This window comes from Biomphalaria glabrata, chromosome 4, assembly GCF_947242115.1.
Source record: "Biomphalaria glabrata chromosome 4, xgBioGlab47.1, whole genome shotgun sequence".
Taxonomy (NCBI): domain Eukaryota; kingdom Metazoa; phylum Mollusca; class Gastropoda; family Planorbidae; genus Biomphalaria; species Biomphalaria glabrata.
The window spans coordinates 10,606,346-10,628,345 of NC_074714.1; the positions used below are offsets into that span (position 1 = coordinate 10,606,346).

Consider the following 22,000-nt stretch of genomic DNA (forward strand, 5'->3'; position numbering starts at 1 on the left):
GTGTTGAAAAAAAAAGTTTCTTTCTGAATACTTACTGAAGGCAATCTTTATGTATTTGTAAGTTTCATGTTGATTGCTACATTACATTAAAATCTGAGGTGACACTAATTACATTACCAAATAAAAAAATATTTTTTGAAAGCCTATTCAACACTTATCTTAGTTTTTACTTCAACTAAATAGGCAGATTCCTTGCAAACAAATGAGCCAACTAAACAATTCCAATTTTTATGTAATGAACTAAGTTTTTAATAATGAGTGTGTGTGTTTCAGGAACTAAGTTTTTCATACTGAGTGTGTGTGTTTCAGGAACAAAGTGAACAAGAATATTGGCGAAAATACAGTTATAAAAAGTATTAAAATAAGACACTTAACTATAACCATTAATACATCTGTAATGCATTTCATTTCAAGCACTAAGTTTTGAAGTTACAAAATTATTAACATGAATGCCAATTATACATCTTTACCCTTAATCTCAATTGTAAATTTCAAAAAGGAGTTGCATTTGTAATACCTTGATTAGCATTGTTAAGCTAATAAGTGTTGTGTTAAAGCCTTGTAAAAGTAAGAGCCAAAATTATTATTTATACTCATGAACATTTGATACACACACACAAGATTGATTTGGTATTAAACAGGTTTAATGTAATTGTAGTAAGTGACATACTAATATATTAGATCTATTACTGTATAGCCTATCATTATTATCATTAAGATTATATTTTATTTTCACTAATGTTTTTTTTTTTTTTATGTTAAGAAGAGGTTCTAATCCTGGCACAACACTTTTGATTTCTTTTCTAGCTAATTAAATAAGCATAAATACAACTTTTTTCGTGTTTCTTAATGGTCAAGAGGAGTATATATAACTAATCCATGTGCATTATAGGCCTGCTAATCAGTGTCAGTTTATGAGCATACCATACTCCATAGCATCTTTTGTGGGGAAAACAAAAGTACACTGGAATGAATTTCTACTTTCTTACATTTTTGGATGTATATTTCAGTCATGTTGGGTTTATCTTTTTTTTAGAAGGAAAGTCTGTCTATATGTTCTTCAAGTCAACTTATAGCTTGTATCTAAAAATAGTCTAATAAAGTAAAGAACACGAAAGTTAGAGCAATATATTACCACGCCCTACTGAGAAACAATGATTTTTTTGTAATGAGGAATGAGTCAGTGACTTTTTATTAACAATTAAAATATTTTCGCGAGCATATCAAACATGGACTTTTCGCCTTATTAGATCTAATTTGTATAGATAACTAGACTCTCTCTATTTTTTAAAACATTTTAAAGATTGATTTGGTTAATTTTATATATATAAGGGGATTAGACAAGATTTATATAGATCTACTGAATTTAAGATTTGCATAGATTGCGAAATAAAAATGTGTCATCTCGAAATCTGGCGTATTGATTTACATTCCGGAAGTTATATCACGGAAAAAAGAATGGCGCAGATAAACATACTCATACAAGTACACTAAATTAATAGATCTAGATGTAAAGACTTAAGAAATTTTAGTCAGCATGGATTAAATAGGACTTGTCTATATATTTCAGAAACTCGACAGAAGTTTGCTGAATGTCGAAGGTATATTTATTTTATTTAAAATTTAGAACTCTAGCTAGAATCTAGAATAAGTAACTAAGACACTCTCACTAAGTATAGCCGACTATAGATCTAGTACTATAGGCTAGCTGCTAGATCTAGATCTAGAATCTAGATCTATACTTTCGTCTATACTTTTCTATACACTATACACTCCACTATAGAGTATAGTCTATAGAAAGATCTAGTATAGATCTAGATCTAGTAGTGTAGATTATATCTGAACACCGACTTACGACTTACGGGAACTAGGTCAAATTTTTATTTTATTTTTTTATTTGGTGAAGGTTTAACTTACAAAAAAACTGAAAGCTGATTCTTATTCTGCAACTAAACTTTACTAAACTTTGAACTAAAGTAATGTCTAAAGGACTATAAAAAAATTAATAGCTGTATTTCTTTGAATTACCACTCATAGTCAAGATTTTATTTTAAAATAAAGTAGCATTCATGCTCCTATATTGAACGCAGTTTTTGGGCTTTCTCCTCACTTGGACAGTGAGCACTGTCATTGTACACCACTATGTAATTGCTAATAAATTTTAGGCCCTATCTGTGTTACTTATAAAAAATGATTCACTTTTGCAATATAATGTATTTACAGTCTATTTCCTCATATACTCTGTCTCTCTCTCTCTAACTCTATGTATAGAATATATATATATATATAGCGTTTATAGTTTATATTATTTATATACCTATGTAATCTATGTGTAGAAACAGACAGAAATAAATCTATATAGATTATATATCTATAAATTAATTATTATAATTTAATAAACATGATATTTTCAACTAGGCTACATGTATTTTCTCTCTGTCTTTCTTTTAATTCCCATCCAAGGACCCTCTTCTTGTTTTCATAATTTGGATGTTCGTTTTGTGACACATTAACACCCCCTCCCTCCCATATAGATGCTTATAATTCTTTTCATGACTTTCTCCCCCTTCGTTCCACTGCCTGTTTGATAGTTTGTGACACTAAATGCTTAGTGTATACCTCTCCTCACCTCACTCAGCTGGAGTGATCACCTGCAGTGGGCATGGTCTCTGGCTTCAAATTAGCAGCCCTCACTTTTTCTTTCATTCATAAATTATATATTATTGATATCTCGATCTAGGTCATGGTTATTCATTGAAAAAATCATAGATTTATTAATCCCAATAATATTTCTTTTTACGATTTTGCTGCTGCTGTGTGCAAGGAAGGAGAATGAGCTGAATTCATTTTTATTCGTTGGACACCCCTTTTTAAATTTTATTTAACAGCTAAAGGTATAAATGTGATTGGAATGTCTTTCTAAAGATGTTTGGAAGCTTATTTTGATATGCCCATCAGCCTACGATCAAACAGGCTCATAATATAGCCTTCATCCCTTATATGGGTATGAATTGCCGGGGGAGATTAAAACAACAGCTTTACATACATGGTTGCTGAGAATCTAAAAAAAACTGCCATCTGCTTCAGAAAAACTGAACAAAATTACCAGAACTTTTCTAAAATTGGACATGCGCAGTCCCGAATCGTTGATTTTTGCTCCAAACTAAAAACAAATGAATTACAAACAAAAAAAGCGACACGTTCAAGGAAGGAGAATGTGATGAAGTGTTCAAAATATAAGAACCTCCTCTAGTAATAATTCTTATTCTAGACTCACTCAACAAGACTTCATTCACATACATTGAATTGATGAAGATTAGTTTATTTATTCAGAACATTACATGAATCCATACAACTCGCTGTTTTTGTGGTCATTGCATCTTTATTTTAATATTTAATATGAAAGTTGTGCACTCTAAAATGTGCATATCCATTTTCCAATGATTCTGACCCAATTTCTTTCCATTTACTAAATTTAGATTAAATTAGATTTTTAGATCTACTGATTTAGCCTTCTTTTCATGTAAAATGTAAAGTAAGAAAAGAGAATGACTCAAATTTAATTAAGGTTTTTTTTTTTCCCTATGCCTGCTATGTTACCAGGATGACTTTACCTCTTCCTAGGTCCTAGGGTTAAGTCAGACTATAATTTTTGGTTGGCTAAGTCTATGCTAATGACCCCTGCAATATTTATTCTGTTTTTGGAGCTGATTTATTTGATTCATTAGCCAAATTGTTTGATTCCATAAAAAAAATAATAGGGTATTCGTATTAAATTACAATTTTCTTACCAAAATATATTCCAAATAACCAGTTTTAGACATCATTGTTAATGATCTAATATTATATTTGTTTGTTTGTTGATTAAAAAAAAAATCTAATAGAGAATAAATGGGCAAATCTCCAGGTGAGCTTGATACATTGAATGAAGTTAAATGCCTAGAGATCATCTGTATTAGAAATTTATTAAATGAATAAACAAAAAAACACAAACAAAATCATAATTTAATATAAACACCCAATTAATTTTTTTTGGTATGAAATCTAACAACTTGGCTTATGAATCAAATAAATCAGCTTAAAAAAAAAAGAATTTAAATGTTGGCTGGCTCATGACTTAGCCAACCAAAAAAATAGTCTTAACCATAGGAAGAGGTAAAATCATCCTGGTAACATTGAAAAAACACACCTGACCTACAAATTTAAAATTCTTTTTTCTTACATAAAAAGACAGCAAAATGGAAAGAAATTGGGTCAGAATCATTGGAAAATGGACACTCACAGTTATACAGAGTGCTGGTTTTGTTTTAAATATAAAAATAGATGTACTGACCAAAAAAACAGTGAGTTGTTCAGATTCATGTATTGTCTGGAATACATAATATTAGTTTACTAAGCAGAGTACATTGTCATTGATCTCACTCTATATGTATGTATATATATATATATATATATATATATATATATATATATATATATATATATATATATATATATATTTATATACATATATTCTAGATATGATAGGTCTTGATAAATGATGATCAACCTAATTTGGCCTGCATGCCATTTCTGACATTCATGTTGCGGGCCACATCACACATCACAGAAACGATTGAAAAAAAATAAAATAAAAACAATAAATCAATATTATTAGAATCCCGTGGACTTAGAATCTAGTACATGTATACACTAATTTTGGGATGTTCTGGCAGCATCTTTAGTCACTCTAGCTAATTTACAGAGAAGAGAAAGTTCCTCCTTGATAGTTGAAGCTTTGTTGAACAGGTCTTCATCACTGGTGTCCTTTTTTGATAAATATTATCCTCAAAGAAGGCCGCCACAAACAGCTTTACGATTTAAGTGCCACAAAAAGTAAAGATCAGTCAAAACTTTTCTTTGAAGTTTTAAATTCAAAGTCTACTTTTTGATTTTCTTTGAATCTCCCTTTTCATTTAACACACACACATTTTAAATGGTATGGTACTTCTAGTGTTGATGCCAAAAGATAAACAAAATGATGCTCCTGTTGCACACACAAGATGTCAAGGACAAGGCTAGCTTAAGACAGCAGAGAACGTTCAAAGAATTCAAAATAACTGTAGATTCATGCTGCTTAAAAATTAAAACATAATTTTTTAATGTTTTTTTTTTACAAGAACAAAAGAAAATGAATATTAGAATGGTGAGCGACCTATAGTATCAGACACATTTTTGAACCTTTTTTTGTTTGATTTTCCACATTTTGTTCCAATGTTGTTTTAAATTTTTGGAGAAATAACAGTAATTGAAACTGCTTTGTTTTAAAGATATACACATATTTATATGCACACATATATTATAATATATAAATATTAAAGCGCAAAATACCACTTCTTTATGTATGTATCAACAGATCTCATCAATTTCTGTAAGCATGAAATTTCTTACACTGGTTCCTTTTACCTCTTAGTACTCGCTAAGACACAGTTTTAAAAGATATGCAACTTTACATCGCCATTGGCAAAAAAAACAAAACACACGCTTTCTTTCACACCTTAGTATTATATTTTCGGTATTTCCTCCAAAGGCTGCAGTGTATATATAGAAAGCATAAATAGCAGAAAAAAATTAGTCCTACAGTATAGAGTCTTTATTTTTTTTTTTCTCGGGAGAGAGAGAGAGAGCAAGGAATGATAGTTTGGGGCACTATCCATTTCTCTACATTTTTGAATCAAATAAACGATTGCATTTAATAAAACCAACTCGATATTTCCTTATATTTTAAAGACATAAAACCAAAATAAATGTAGTGTGGTAAATGGGAATAGGGCATTTAAGTGGGCCTTCTGAAACACATTTTTTTTCCCTTTAGGCCTGAAACTTATGGTCTAAGGAAATGTTTACAGACCGTATTGTGTTTAAAATTTTGCATGTAAAGAAATATGTACGTTTACACTATATTTTCTAACCCGACAAATTAAGTGGCAAACTTGTAAAGCTATGTACGGAACAACTGGCTTATATCTTTTGTGCTATATTCAACAAGTCCTGGCAAACGCACAAAAATACCTTCCATTTGGAAGACATCTGAAATAATTCCAGTACCCAAAAAGAAGATTATTGCTTCCAACAACTACCTACATCCCGTAGCACTTACATTAATTCCAATGAAGTGCCTGAAAAAAATGATTTTTAAACATCTACTGAAAGAAGTTGAAACACGTCTTGACCCGCACCAGTTCGCTTACAAACCGTCAAGATGTACAGAAGATGCAATACTATTTATGCTGAATTGTCTATAGATACCATTGTATAGATACCATTATCTTGATACTCAGAGACACTGTGCCAGAGTATTATTCGTAGATTTTTCAGCTGCATTCAACACCATCCAACCACATCGCATGATACAAAAACTATCTGAATTGAACGTTAGCAAAAACATACAAGCTTGGATTCTAAACTTTCTTATCAAACGCCCACAATATGTAAAGGTGAACGGGCATGTGTCAGGCACGAGAGAGCTTAGCACTGGAGCATCGCAGGGGTGCGTCCTGTCACCAGTATTGTATACCATATACACTAATGACGTTCAGAGCCTATCAGTTGACGCTCCCATCATAAAATTTGCTGACGACACAGCAATCATTGGCCTTATTGCAGGTGACGAAAATCTGTACCATTCAACAATTAACACCTTTTACCAATGGTGTATAGATAACTTTCTAATTTTAAATGTTCAGAAAACTAAAGAAATGATTATTGACAGAAATAAACAATCAAACCATAGAACAAGTACAAGAATATAAATATCTAGGAACAACCATCAACAACAAACTGAAATGGAGTGAACACTGTCAAAACCTCTACGCAAAAATTCACGTCACCAGCGACTCATCTATCTCAGAAAGCTAAGAAAATTTAACATCGACAAAACAATTATTAAACTTTTTTATACAACAACCATCAGCAGTCTAATTAACTTTGCCATCACCTGCTGGTATGGTAATACTTCACTGGCACAAAGACTTAGACTAAATAGACTAATTAAAAAAGCATCGCATATCACTCGAATACAGCTACCATCTCTTGAAGAGCTTTTTCATGAAAGATGCCTTTCCGAAACACTCTCGATTCTCAAGGACAACCTGTAAACCACTGTTACATAAGATCTGAACGAAGTGGTCGTCTCCTTTCCATTAGGACTAAAACAGAAAGATTTAAAAACTCCTTTATCCCACTTTCGGTCAGTGTTACAAGATCAGCTGTCGTCATCGAGAAGTACAGAGAAGTCTAATTCATGAAGCGCTGGTTGTGAAGGTGTATGTGTTTCGTGTGTGAATGATGTTCGAATTTTTCATCTATACTGTTATTGTACAGTTTTTACGCTGATGTTGTCAATTGTAGTCAAACTGAATTTCCATTGGATTGGATCAATATAATTATTGTATCTTATTATCAATGTTGCTATGACTTTCTATCTAGCTCTCTGTTGGCTTGCCTAGGTTGTAGGTGATCCTTTCACACTACACAATTTGAATTTACATAAAAAAAATTCAATTGAAAAACACGTTTCTTTTCCTTTCAAATTATTTACATAATGAACCACTATCGGCTACAACTGACTGGCTAAAAAACAACAACAGTGTATCTGTAATGGGTTCTAGGGGCTAAAGAAGAGTGCACGTGTAGTAAGTGAGGGCCAAGTTGTGTCCCCCTATCGGACTTGTTTCATGGGAGGATTAAAGGGCCGAAATAGTGTGTAGCAAAAGACCATCAGTTGTCACGTGAGGTGGTTATAGTAAAGATGTGAAAATGTAGTTTCACCTCTTCACGTGCTGCGAGTTCGAAGTTGTTGACCTTGTGATAAACACTGAACCAGAAGGCACAAAGCTGTTGCGTAGATTTGATGTCTTGGTTTATTAGACTTGAATGATTCACCCCTTAGTTAATTATGACTCAACGCGCTCTACAAATGTGAATGTATTACTCCTACCATTAAAGAACTCAATTGGCGGGAGAAGGCGAAGACTTAAACTGACTGAAAACACAAGGGGCTTCACTCTTTATGGTGTTTTTATTGTCTAGATCTATAAACTGTCATTAGACTCATTTTCAGAAGCTCTCGCATCCGTTCGTTGGTGACAAGTAATTTTTCTGGTCAATCAAAGCATTGGTCTGCTTATGCGTGCTTCTGGAAACATAGGTTTATACATTCTAGTTCATGAGAATATTGTAGAGTTGTGTGCAGCCAGTTATAAAGTTGCTCAATTATATTAGAAGGTAAAAAAAAAAAATAGGTTATGGTTTCAGTCCAATTAAACCACTTGTAGATCTAGATGATTAGATGACCACCTTTTTAACGTAGCGAAGCACGGTTAGTATCACTTAGAATCGATCACTTGCAAGAAACAACTTAAAGATGCATTGACTGCTAGAACAGCTATCTATTTACTCTATTGTACTGACAGTGGTGATTACTCGGGGTCTGAGTCTGCTGTACTAATCTCACGCTTTCTCTCTGTTTTCCCCCAGTCTGATGTTTTAATCTAATCCTGACAGTAAGGTTGAAAGGTGCCAGTTTGGATTACGGTTTATGTATTATTATTTTTGTGTGTGTTTTGTTTGTTCTGCTTTTACGAAAACCTCGTAACGTTTATCTTTGAAATTGATTTTGTTTTTAGCGATTGCTGCTTTCAGTTCAATGATACTCGCTTATTGTGCGACAACTCTGGCTACTAGTTAACTGTATTGATAGATTTAGCAGTGTCTGAACTCTTAACACAGGTCAACTCTTTCAAATCACCTAATCTTTATGAAACATTTCCGCGACGTGTTTGCTATCTAGATCACCTTAATGTCAGCTATTTGTATGTCCTTGTATGTGGCCAACATTCCTCAAGGAGGATACATATCAAAGTTCAGGGTTCACCTGCTGGCCTAGAACAACTTTGTAATCAATACCACGTGACACCTTCTCGATTGTTTGGGACATTTAAAAATAAAAGATCTTTTAGAGCAGTGTAGTAGGAAACACATTCATTGCCTGTATGTTTATCAAAAGATATAGACCAGGGCTTCTAATTGTGGATAATGCTCTAGTTTTATCTTGCCTAATTGTGATGTGGCCGGGGGGATACCAGGAACGAAGTACTATTTATATGATTATATTTACACGTTTATGTAGCGTTTTACCTATTTATCTTTATAGGATTATATTTACGTTTAGGTAACCTTTTACCTATTTATCTTTCTTTATCTAGGTATCTATTTTTTTGTGTGTATCTCTCTCAATGCTTCTCTCTCTGTCTCTGTCTTTCATTTATAATGTCAGTCTTTAGTTCCGGTAAAGCCCAATGGGATAGGCAATATGCACGGTTATATCAAATCACGGATGTATCAGACGAATAAAAAAATATCTACCCATCAAAGGTCGACAGACATGCTTAACAAATAAAAGATTTCACACGATACATTAGACTTGATTATGCGATAAACATTTAGGGGGGGGAAAGTCACGCTTTTGACATTCAATCCGATGCTATATTCACATATTTGACGTAAAGATTCGGCTGTGAGATGAAGTCAACCTGTTCGGGGCCTGGATTCACGGGCGTGTAGTACTATGTTGTAGTACGGTACCTACCTACATGTTACCTGTTTGTTTGGCCGAGAGCCATATGGTGATTTATTTAAAAAAAAAACAAACTTTTCCCGGCTGTAGTACTGACTGGCAATGCACCCTCTCGTAATGTTTAAACAGTTGACTTTTGAATTCTGTTTGCCTTTTTGCTTGTCAAATAATTTGAACGGAGAATTTCAACCACAGATGATAACACGGTGTTACGTTTAAAGCCGTGTGGTTTACTTAATGGGGGGGGGGGGGGGGGGTTGCTTCGTTGCCAATTTCCATTTGTACCTGCACGTGGCTCAGCTTTCAAGCTCTTGGTTTACGCTGTTTACTTTTCCTAAGTACAAGAATAGGGGAAGTAACTCAATGCTGAAGTTGCTCTTTTTAGTAGCAATCATTTTTCTTATTCAATCATCAATGACCAGCACATACATACACAGAGGCTATTGAAAGCTACCGCTCAGGTCCCTCATTCCCCTTGATTTTATTTAAAACGTAGGACCGTGCGTGCAAAAGTGCACTTTAAACATATATATCGTCAGTAGTATGTAAGTTGGTTTTGGTTTTGTAAGACGAAGTCTTGGTTACATGTCAAGATGAACATACAGTCCAATGATTGTTGTAGTTCACTTGCAATCCATGACGCTTTAGTTTGAATGTCTATATGCCCACTCGTACCTGTAGCCCATTCAAGAATGATACTGCTTTGGGATTCAACCCTGAATAAAAAATGAGGAGCTGGTGATTCTTAGTATTCAGATTCTAACAGTTACCGTGGCGCTGCTGACCCCAAACAGTATAATGTACAGGTTCCTTTGGCGTCGCTGATCCTAAACTGTATCAGTTCATGAGGCTGCCAATCCCAATCTGTAACGATTCCTGTGGCGCTGCCAATACCAATCTGTAACGATTCCTGTGGCGCTGCCAATACCAATCTGTAACGATTCCTGTGGCGCTGCCAATCCCAATCTGTAACGATTCCTGTGGCGCTGCCAATACCAATCTGTAACGATTCCTGTGGCGCTGCAAATCCAAATCTGTAACGATTCCCGTGGCGCTGCCAATCCCAATCTGTAACGATTCCTGTGGCGCTGCCAATCCCAATCTGTAACGATTCCTGTGGCGCTGCAAATCCAAATCTGTAACGATTCCTGTGGCGCTGCAAATCCAAATCTGTAACGATTCCTGTGGCGCTGCCAATACCAATCTGTAACGATTCCTGTGGCGCTGCAAATCCAAATCTGTAACGATTCCTGTGGCGCTGCCAATCCCAATCTGTAACGATTCCTGTGGCGCTGCAAATCCAAATCTGTAACGATTCCTGTGGCGCTGCAAATCCAAATCTGTAACGATTCCTGTGGCGCTGCCAATACCAATCTGTAACGATTCCTGTGGCGCTGCCAATCCCAATCTGTAACGATTCCTGTGGCGCTGCAAATCCAAATCTGTAACGATTCCTGTGGCGCTGCTGATCCCAAACTGTATCAGTTCATGAGGCTGCCAATCCCAATCTGTAACGATTCCTGTGGCGCTGCCAATACCAATCTGTAACGATTCCTGTGGCGCTGCAAATCCAAATCTGTAACGATTCCTGTGGCGTCGCTGATCCTAAACTGTATCAGTTCATGAGGCTGCCAATCCCAATCTGTAACGATTCCTGTGGCGCTGCCAATACCAATCTGTAACGATTCCTGTGGCGCTGCCAATACCAATCTGTAACGATTCCTGTGGCGCTGCCAATCCCAATCTGTAACGATTCCTGTGGCGCTGCCAATCCCAATCTGTAACGATTCCTGTGGCGCTGCAAATCCAAATCTGTAACGATTCCTGTGGCGCTGCAAATCCAAATCTGTAACGATTCCTGTGGCGCTGCCAATACCAATCTGTAACGATTCCTGTGGCGCTGCAAATCCAAATCTGTAACGATTCCTGTGGCGCTGCCAATCCCAATCTGTAACGATTCCTGTGGCGCTGCAAATCCAAATCTGTAACGATTCCTGTGGCGCTGCAAATCCAAATCTGTAACGATTCCTGTGGCGCTGCCAATACCAATCTGTAACGATTCCTGTGGCGCTGCCAATCCCAATCTGTAACGATTCCTGTGGCGCTGCAAATCCAAATCTGTAACGATTCCTGTGGCGCTGCTGATCCCAAACTTTACGGTTTTAACGTTCGTTTTGGCCCAACAGCTGCGCTTTGTGAACGGGACTGCCGTGTTTGCGAGAACTGAATCTTTTTACAATGTCCAAGTTCTCATCTCATTACTGAACTCACCCAGACCATTGAAGATGACCAGCCAACTCATTCCGTACACGTTGAGTTACTCATCAGTTTTTTATCAGCTTATGAGATTTTATTATGATTGATAATTGATTGATTAATTTCATATTGATCGGTGCATCAATGTGAAGGTTTGACCTCTAGGTACTAAGTGCATGTTTGTGCTTTATTAAATCGCAATGTAGTTGAAACAACATCTTAAGCATGAATGATTTATTATATTTCTTTCCATTGACATTATCTCTATTAAGAGCGAAAATACACCCTGGGTTTACGTCAAATTCTTGATTGGGTTATTCCATCAAAGCAGCGTTTCTATTTTTTTTTTCTCTCTCTTGTCCGGGCTATTGAGATCATATGTAGTATGTTATTATAATGTTTTCATTTAGTTGATTGTATCAGGTCTTTGTGCGTTGTGAAATGTCAATATGTATACACTCATTTGACCTGAAAGACAAGCATCTCAAACATCGAACACTGTAGAAAGTGTAGATCGCCACGATCTATTCACAAACTCAATAAGATAATTTCCCTTATCGATCTGATCGATGACGGCTTGAGAAACGCTGATTCAGGGCAGCAGGTTTGCCAGGACATGCCAGGATCTGTTGGATAATCTCACCGGGATTATTTATTTCCTAATTCCATCATTAGTATCCCCCTCCCCCACTTTTTTTTTTACCTTTTTTTTTCTGAAAGGCAGCCCAGGTTAACGTGGGGCAGGTGTTTTCTTTGGGTACCTGTGCCTTGTGTGAACTAGGTTAGATAGACTTGACTTACCTGGATGTGTTACCGCCTGCTCTTCAAGGAGGCGTTAGTGTGTGTTCTAGTCCGTTGTTTTTTTCTCTCCCACCACGATCGATCTGTTTGTGTTGTCTGCTTGGTTCAATTGCCTTTCAATGCTCTGCATTCCTCGTGGTTTTGTGGTTGAAATGAGTGTGTTTGTGCATTCTGACCCGCGTATGACAGTTCGCGAAGACGAGCCCACGCAGGAGTGGTTTTTATTATCTATGCTCAGTCTGTCGATGCCGCGAGGTGATTAGGGTTCGATTTTCTTTGACCTAGAATGTAGCGCACACAATGGAGGTCGGTGTGAATGCCGCAGCGCAGCATTGTTTGAGTTAGGGCGGTAATTGAACCAACACGAAGCCAACACAACTGATGGGAGGCAAAGATTCGGCAGTCTACTGAAGTGTCCAAACATCTTTAGACCTTGTGCCTTTTTTTTATGAAAAACTAAATGATGCAACTAAAACTTCTCATTCTGTGACGTGTTTATCGCTATTAATTTTTTTTTTTTTTTTGATAATTCGGTGGAATGAGGACTGTTAAGTTTTAACATTTACAGCGATAGCTGGTCAGATTTTCTTGCTATCAATATGACATAATTGAAAACAGCTTAAAGCTAGTTGACGTCACATTCTTGTTTACACGTGTGTGTGTGTGTGTGTGTGCATTTGGTGAGCGTGTATACTGACGGGCAGCAGTGAAACTTATTTCATCGGCATTGTTGGATACACGGCAACGTGCCTACGTCCTAGTGAAGTGAACTACAGCAACAAGAACTGAAGTATTGAACTCATGGAAGCAGGACACAATAGGCATTAGAGTAATCTGTACAGTTTTCTCTCCCTTTAGTCTTCCATCCCATAGAAATACAACACAATTCTTAAGATATTTAGTCTTTGAGTTATCCTCCTATAGCTGATTATATTGATTTATCGTTGGACTCGTCTCGTGTGTAACCACTTTTAGATCGATCGTGGCTCGATGGTTTAGGTTTGGATCTTCTGTTGTTGTTTTTTTTTCCCTCTTACGACGGGGGGAAAATGTTGTTAGCGCAGCAAGATGGAGGTCTCTGGAGTTATTTCGTATGTGTGCCGTGTGTTTGTTATTGATTGGTCGTGAACAAGAAAGTCGCTGAGATTGTCTTTTCTGTACCGGGTGACACTGTGACACTAACATGGACTGCCTCCCACGTGTGTACAGCGCCTAATCATGTCAACGAAAAGTCAGAGGAGCGTGGCGTTCCAGACGCCGGCCGACACCAGCAGCAGCAGCACTCCTGGGCCTACGGAAGACAAGACCTACAGCGTGCCCATGGCGGTTCTGGCCAACATGAAAGAGGCCAGCAGGTCAAGGTGCCGAGCGCGCTCAAGATCCTGGTCACGTTTCCGGTCAAGACGGTCGAAGTCCCAGGACGCGCGGTCGTCTGATCCTGGCCTGGGGCAGTCGCCAAAGAGGGATCTGAGTGTGGTGGGCCTGGTTAGGACTGCTTCCAGGAACTCTGTCAGAAGCCTTGTGAAGCTCTTTGAATCTAGATGGGTGAGTTTGTTGATCATGGTTTGGACAGTGTAAATTTAGCACAAGTGGCAGTAAATGAATGAAAGGAAACTAAAATTTAAACTTAGGAATTCATTTCTCCGGTAACTTACGCAATTCAAAAGTTACTTACCGTGCTGATGACATTTCATTCATGTTTTTGAAATTAATTTTTTAAAATGTATTCTCAACTGTCTAGCCCATTACTTTCCCATTCTATGCCTAGCATCATTGAGTCCATGGAACAATCAGTTAACCAAACCCTTTATATCTCTACTGTGTTCACATTGCTCATGTCTCATTGGATGGTTGCCTTCTTCACTCCAAGGCTACATGCCAGTACACCATCTTTAAACTTAAATAATAGGAGATTTGTGCACTGAAAAACACAAGTGAAAGTTTAGTGACACTTGGTTCAATTCAAATATAAAAAAATCCCATGCTTTCTTTTTAGCGCCCGATAGGGATAGGGGAAAAGACGCTATTACTTTTGTGTGAAATGTCTGTCCGTCCGTCGCGTTTAGATCTCGTAAACTAGAAAAGATATTGAAAATCCGACATCACAATATTTTAGACCATTCAAAGTTCTGATGCAACGGCTACTTTTTTTTTTTCTGAAAGCGAAATCACTTATGCAAGCAGATTTTTAAAGAGAAAAAGCTAATTAGTATGCATTATAAGTTAGACCTAATTGAAAACGAATAATAATCTTGTAAACTGCATTTTCTTGAACATATTTTTCATTGTTACTGATTTTTTTTTTTTTTTTTTTGAGGATTTGAATAAGAGATTGAGTCTTTTCAAAACAATTACATCAATTATAAGACTTCAGTTAGGCCAGTAGAGGCGCGGTAGCTTAGCGGCAAAGCGCTTGGCTTCTGAACCGGGGGTCCCGGGTTCGAAGACTGGGATTTTCAACTTCGAAATCCTTGGGCGCCTCTGAGTCCACCCATCTCTAATGGGTACCTGACATTAGTTGGGGAAAAGTAAAGGCGGTTGGTCGTTGTGCTGGCTACATGACACCCTCGTTAACTGAAGGCCACAAAAATAGATGAACCTTACATCATCTGCCCTATAGACCACAAGGTCTGAAAGGGGAACTAGTTAGGCCAGGTTCACATCTAACTTTCCATTCACTTGCACCTATCCTTTGATCTGCTGGACCGTTGGGACACTACATAAGATCTGTCAACCTTCTTTATCCATTCTTATCTGTCATTTGTCTTTGATATAATTTCATTTGGATGTTCTTTCTGAAAATATTGAAGCCTGCCTGGGTGGACCACTTCCGTGGCCGATTTTGAGTTTGTGTTTCCATACAAACTATTTTTGTAACCTTGTTTGTTTTTTTTTTTCTACTTATTCTGTTATCATTTAAATATAATATTAGTTTCACTGGATTTCCCAATTTTCATTAGAAAATAAACATTTAGTCTCAGAAATGTGATGTGTGTCTTCCAACACTCTTTCCTATACTTGTGATGTAAATGTTTAGTTTTGGGTAAAATAAAAATTTCAACCTGCTTGTCAGGATGTCAACCAAAATCTCAAGGATTTGTTACAATTAGTCTTTTATATAATCTTCTTTTTTGTGTTTACCTATTAGAGGTGATATCACATGCTCATTACATATGAGTATATTTTGCCTGCCACTTTCATCGCTTAGCTTCTCTCCACTGCACCTTTAAGAACATTTGAACAGACACTTGTTACCTACCTGTAACCCAATTACTTTTCTCACCTTCCTTGGTTCTTGGCTAGACGTTTTGGATGATTGGATGGTGTGGCTCAGCAAGCTCACACTGACATATTTATTGTTGCAGTAGACACAGTGTGACTATCATAAATAGATGTGGGTAACTTGATAGGAAACACTCTTCTCTCCTAATGCTCTTCTCCTAGTTGTAAATGTTACCTCAACTCAAACATTCTCAAGTTTGAATGAAGACATTTTAAAGGAGAAGCTTGAACCCTTTTTGAAGCACCTCATTTATTCTTATCATAGCATTGCTTACGATATCATAGCAACAAAGTATTGTAATAATAAAATTTATTTAAAAAAAAAAACATATTTAGATGGTAAATCTTAAAAAAAAACAAAAAACATGCTTTGTAAGTTAAAAAAAAAACAACTTCAAAGTCACAGTTATTGTACTTGATAGTCCTTAATTTTCTGTTAATATTTTTTTAAAACATTTGTACAATTTATAATTCTAGCTAATATAGCTTAGGCTTGGGAAACAGAATTATTGCTCTTGTCTGATAACAAACATATGTAAGAGTGTACTTAAATACAAGCGGCTTCTGGTGCTAACCTGTTTAACATTACTAGATTGAAACTAATTAGTTTCACACACACACACTTTTACATTTTTGTTTTTACATCTCCAACTTGATGCAGACTTTGCTTGAAGTAGAAAGGGTAGGAATGTAGAGTGGTGGTCTTAACTTTCTCCTCAATCCACTTTCTTTTTTATTTTTTTTTCTCTCCTCACAAAAGAAAACATGGAACAAAACATTCTAGTTATGTTTAGATATTTGGTTACTGCGGTGAGTAATTGTAGAGTTGTGGTACTTGGCAACATCTGGGTTTACAAGTGGGTTGTATTATTTGCTTATAAATATGAGCTGGTTTTAGTGTTTCAAGCATTACTACTACACTTTGTTGTCAATCAGACTTTATTAATATGTCTTGTCAGCTGTCGAAGACTTCATTCAGCCTTTAGTATTAGAAATGTTTTTTTGTGTGTGTGGTTTGCTCTTCTTTTGTAATGTTGTGTGATATTTTTTTAATTCTGTGTGTAGCTTTTCTTTTGATTTAATCTTCCAGTGATGGAGCCTGGTTAGTGATTACATTGTCTTTTTGTAATTTCAGATGAATGAAGGTCGCAAAACTCAAATTGTGTTATTGGATGAGAGACGATTGGACATTATTATTCAGGTATGTTATTAATGTCTAGAAAGTTCTCTAAGATGTGTACAATAAATAAAGCTTATAATTAAAATAATATTATTAAGTTTTATTACCCAAAGAAAATTTGTTTTGCAGTTGTTTGTGCACTTTAACCCAATAGCTCCTACAACAGTATGGTGTCTTGTTTAGATTACAGTCCTACTTCAATCAACTTGCATTGTTACGCTGACAACAGTTTAAAAAACTTTCCTATAAGAAGAGAGCATCATGTCTCATTTAGAATGAGAGTGTGGTGACTCTTTTTTAAGTGAGGAGCGGATGTTTATCGCTTTTAAAAATTATTTTCTTATATTGAATTTTTCAAACAAACAGACTTGTAGCCCCAGCATATAATTGCTGATCTGAGAAAAGTAGTATTTTAAAATCTTTTTTTATATTCCAAAGGTATTAAAAGTATATATTTTTAAAAAACTAGACATATCCTTTTTTTTTTTTTTTTAAGTTATTTATTTATTAGAATTAGATCTTAAATATCAATATTTTTTCAAATGTTTATTTTAAGAATTTTTTGGATTCAGAGTTACTCCCTCATTGCTTCGGGTATGTTAATGATTTTTCAAACTGGAAATAGAAGCTATTGGGTTAAACAACTTGACAATTCTCAAAAAGTATACAAAGACATGTACATTCATTCAACAAACACAAATATTTTTTAAAAAAGTTAGTTTTTGTTTAAGAGTGTTTCTGTCAATGGAATAAAAAGAGTTTTGTGTTCATTTTGTTTGAAGACCTTAAAACTAAAAATTTTGTTGATTCAATTATAATCTATTCTATTGAAATACAATGATTTTATACCCCAGTTGAACATGTCTCAGCTTTCTTGATAGACTGTAGGTTAATATTTGTAATGTTGGTTTGATATAATAAGCCTTAGAAGCAAAGTATATAGTGCTCCCTTGACTTTTGTGGGTTGACTTTCTCGGAAGGGCTATACGGTGAGTTTTCAAAAAATATTAATGGAAAAAGTATTTAACTCACAAAATACACCCCCCCCCCCCCCAATATTACAAATATTAATTGTAACACTAAAATGTTCTATCTATGGCAGACTATAGTAACAGTATACTTACTGTATATATACCAATTCTTTTTTTTCTTTGTTACTGTAATATGACATGCAATACATTGCTGTATGGCACTTTTAAAAAGTACTGAATATTTAAGGAGTATTTTAAAAGAAACAGCTTATAAAGGTTATTAAGGGAAAGGGAAATTGTTATTTAGGGGCTTTAAAAGAAAGGAATGTCCTGTGATACTGTTCAAATCCAAAAATAGTGTATATATATGAAATTAAATAATACGTCTCCATGTAGAGGAAATTTGACTTTGTGGGCGGTCGTGGAATGTATCCCACACAAAAGTCATGGGAAAGGAACGTTGAATATAAAATGCCTGTCTATTAAAGTGGTGCTTGTCTAATTTTTCCTCCATTAATTATATTCTCATCCCACAAGCAAACCTCCCTCCACCCTGTCCCCCTTTTTTTTTTCTTCTCAGAACTCTTCTTTAGAGGAATTTTATTTGAGTACCTTTATTTGTCAGCAGAAAATTGCAATGGTTAGTGGGGATGTTCACTCTAAAAGTTAATCACAATTTTCTGATCTTTGATTACACTTTAATTTTTTTAAGATCTGGTTTAGGTTCTTAAAGCAATAAAACTTGGTAAGAAAGTAAAAGGAAGCTATATGAAGAAATGTGATGGTAATATAATGGAGTCTAAAGTAAAACGTAAGAAAATAAAAGAGGAAGATTGGAAGAGATTTTAAATAAATAGACAAAATAAACAATGTCAAGGGGGCCATATGGATAGATCACTCTTGACAACTAATGTGCTTTGTGCTTCAATTGAACTAGCTTAGCTTTTATTTAGTGCTGAAAAGTGCACACAAATTATTCTGTACACTTTGCTTGTCAATACTTTTAATCTCTGTATACATCAAAAAGCTTGCTATTTATGCATTTGCTTCCATGTATGAACATCTCCAAGGGATTGTCATAATCTTGGCAGTAGTTACTCATAATTAATCTGGCATTAAAATGAAGAATTAGGCTACAATCTGCTGTATTGGCCACCTGATTTTGGAAGATGCAATAGAAAAGTGTAACAAAATAATTTCTGAAGCAGTAGTGACATGCCATTGTCTAGTTTTTCTCTGTGCCTCATAGCAGATTTTCTAAATGTCAATGACAACAGGGACATTACTGGTTAAATCATTGAAGTATTACAAAAGCCAGGCAATGGTGAATTAGAGCATCATTTTAGTTACAACCACTGGCAATTTGTGTCTGTTTCAATACTGAGCAGATCCTAAGAAAGTGATTAGTGATTTGAATAATTACTTGGTCTAAGTCAGAATCAAACTGCAAGCTTCACAAGTCATCTACTTTAGATGAAACAGACTCATGTAGTCTTTTCTTTTACTTGTCATCTACTATAGCTTAGATAACTCTGGTTATCTCCAATTGTCTTATCTGCCATTAGTCATCTAGTGTAGCCTCCACAAGCTATGGTTCTCTCACCTGCTCACTAAATTTGAGAATGAGAACAACCAAGCAATGGCTTTAACTGTTAGTTCCTAAAATAAACTAGTGTAAAAATAATTTTGTGATAAATTTTGAAAGAAAAATGTAGCCATATCTTGACTTCACAATTTGTTTAGTTTTCAATTTTATTATTTTATTTTAACCAGGCTTTTCTCAGAATTGTTGTTACTTTGGCAGTAATAAGATCAAGTGTCTTTATTATTTTATTTGGTAGATATCATGAAATTAATACAAACTTTGGGGAAGGGGAGAGACTTGGTTGTCAAACATTTGTTGACTGACAACCTTTAGAGTATACACTTTGATATTTGTACATTTGTTCTGAGAAACATACTATTGTGGCTCCCAAAAGTTCCAATGCGGGTCATGATATTCAGGTGTCTGTGAAGCTTGTCAAATCTAGGCCTACATTTATGAGCAAACATTTCCTGTTGCTCTACGGCAAGTAATATTTTCTTAAGGGGGGAAAAACAAATTGTGCTCCAGACAATGTGCTTACAAGCATTTTTTTTTCCTCAAAGTTTCATAGTAAAACAAAATCCTCATACATTGGATATTTCAAAACAACAAAAAAAAAGAAAAAAACACAACAAAACCCTGCAAAAACTTACAGCACTACACAACTATGTAACTTTAATTAGAAGGTTAACCATAATAACCTAACTCAAATTAATTTTCAAATCTCTGAAAAGTTATTTTAAATAATTCATGAAAATTGTTTTTGTTATTAACCTGCCAAAATATTGAGTAATTAACATTTACTGCAAAAATTGTAAACTCCCAAATGCTACTTAATATTTTGAAAAATTGAAATTAAAACAATCATTCCAACAACCATTTAAATATAGATCTAAAATAAGCTATAACATTGAAAAAGTAAAAATTTATTACTTCCTAAGATTAGATTCTAAATTAGAGTCTAAATTGGCCCCCACTCTAAAATCTAAATCTTGTAATATGTAGAAAATATTTGTCGCAAATGTTTCCACAAATTGGTCTACTCTATGTTAGATAGCATGAACATGAACATTTTTTTTTATTGTAAATATATATATGTCATTAAACATACATGAAGACAATGTCCTTTATTATTGCTTTATTTAATTTTTATTATTATTGTTTTTACTTTTCAAATGATGCCTTAAGCAATCTTAAGTAAAATTCATAAAGTCTTATATAATGGCACATAATTTTTATAAAAAGAAAATTTAATACTATAATGACATTGGTAGACAATAACATTCATAGTTCCATGCACTAGAACAAACAAATGCATTAAGAGCTTTTGAATTCCAAAAAGGTTGGTGATTTTAAAAATGTAATTTCATGTAACAATCTGTTCTGTGCTACAGCAGTGTTTGGTAAAGTTTTCTTTCTTTTTAGTCATTTTTTTTTAAAACAGTGACTTTGTTGTGAATACAACTTTGTCCTTAGTTTTTCTATTGGCAAAGTCTCCAAAAATTATTATGACCAAGTAAATAAGAAATTGAAGTGCTTGGCATTGCTAGTAGACTTGAGTTTAAACTGTTACAAGGTCTGAGTGTTTATTATAATGATCATCCTTACTATCTTAATGCTGATATCTAGTAGGGCTAAAAGTAATCTCACTGACTGCAGTTAAATACAGTGATGCCCCTGAGGATGTCATTTTAAGACTCGACAATTACTTAGTCACCTTATCTTGTTCCTTGTTTAGACTGATTGAAATTATTTGTTTGAATTTTTCTTTTAATTTTTTAAAATCTTAAGTAGGAAAGCTATAATAATTTCTACGGATGATGCTTCGATTTTAAATACAGCTGTAATTACACATTTTCTCAATATATCCACAGCCTAAATTATATTCAAATGATCTTCTCGATTTGGTGGCTTCACATTTTAAGTTAAAAGAAAAACATTATTTTGGATTAGGATTTTTTGATGACACGTAAGTAAAATATTTTAATAAGTTAAAAAAACTTTTTTTCTAAATAAAGAAAAAAAATTTGCAAATAATATGCTGACTTAAAAAAAATGTTCTGTACATTTGTAGACATTGATGGTTTTTATTGTGATTGTTATGTTTCCTTCAGAAAAACATCTTTATATTTTTAAAAGCTATTCCTATGATTTACAGACAATTTACAGAATATTTATGTATTACAGATTGATTTATTGTTATATACCTATTACTTTATAAAATCCTTTGACAGTAAATATTATAAATTAAAAAGAAATAATTCTTAATGTTCTTTTAATTATTTTGTCTTTGAAAGTTGAATTTATTT

General features: G+C 34.7%; 1 protein-coding gene across 6 annotated transcripts in view; it reads left to right on the top strand.

Moving 5' to 3' along the window:
* The first annotated feature begins 1,306 nt into the window (after positions 1-1,306).
* The window catches only part of LOC106052444 (FERM domain-containing protein 4A-like), a 47,391-nt gene continuing 26,697 nt past the window's right edge, over positions 1,307-22,000 (top strand). For 3 of the 6 annotated variants that reach the window (XM_056025381.1, XM_056025380.1, XM_056025382.1), the window contains exons 1-3: positions 13,188-14,218; positions 17,091-17,156; positions 21,566-21,660. In XM_056025381.1, coding sequence (XP_055881356.1) covers positions 13,892-14,218; positions 17,091-17,156; positions 21,566-21,660 — 488 coding nt within the window. In that variant the 5' untranslated portion in view covers positions 13,188-13,891. Of the gene's footprint in view, positions 1,602-13,187; positions 14,219-16,654; positions 16,766-16,816; positions 16,962-17,090; positions 17,157-21,565; positions 21,661-22,000 lie in introns of those variants that run through there. The other 3 variants (XM_056025385.1, XM_056025383.1, XM_056025384.1) reach the window with 3 other exon arrangements.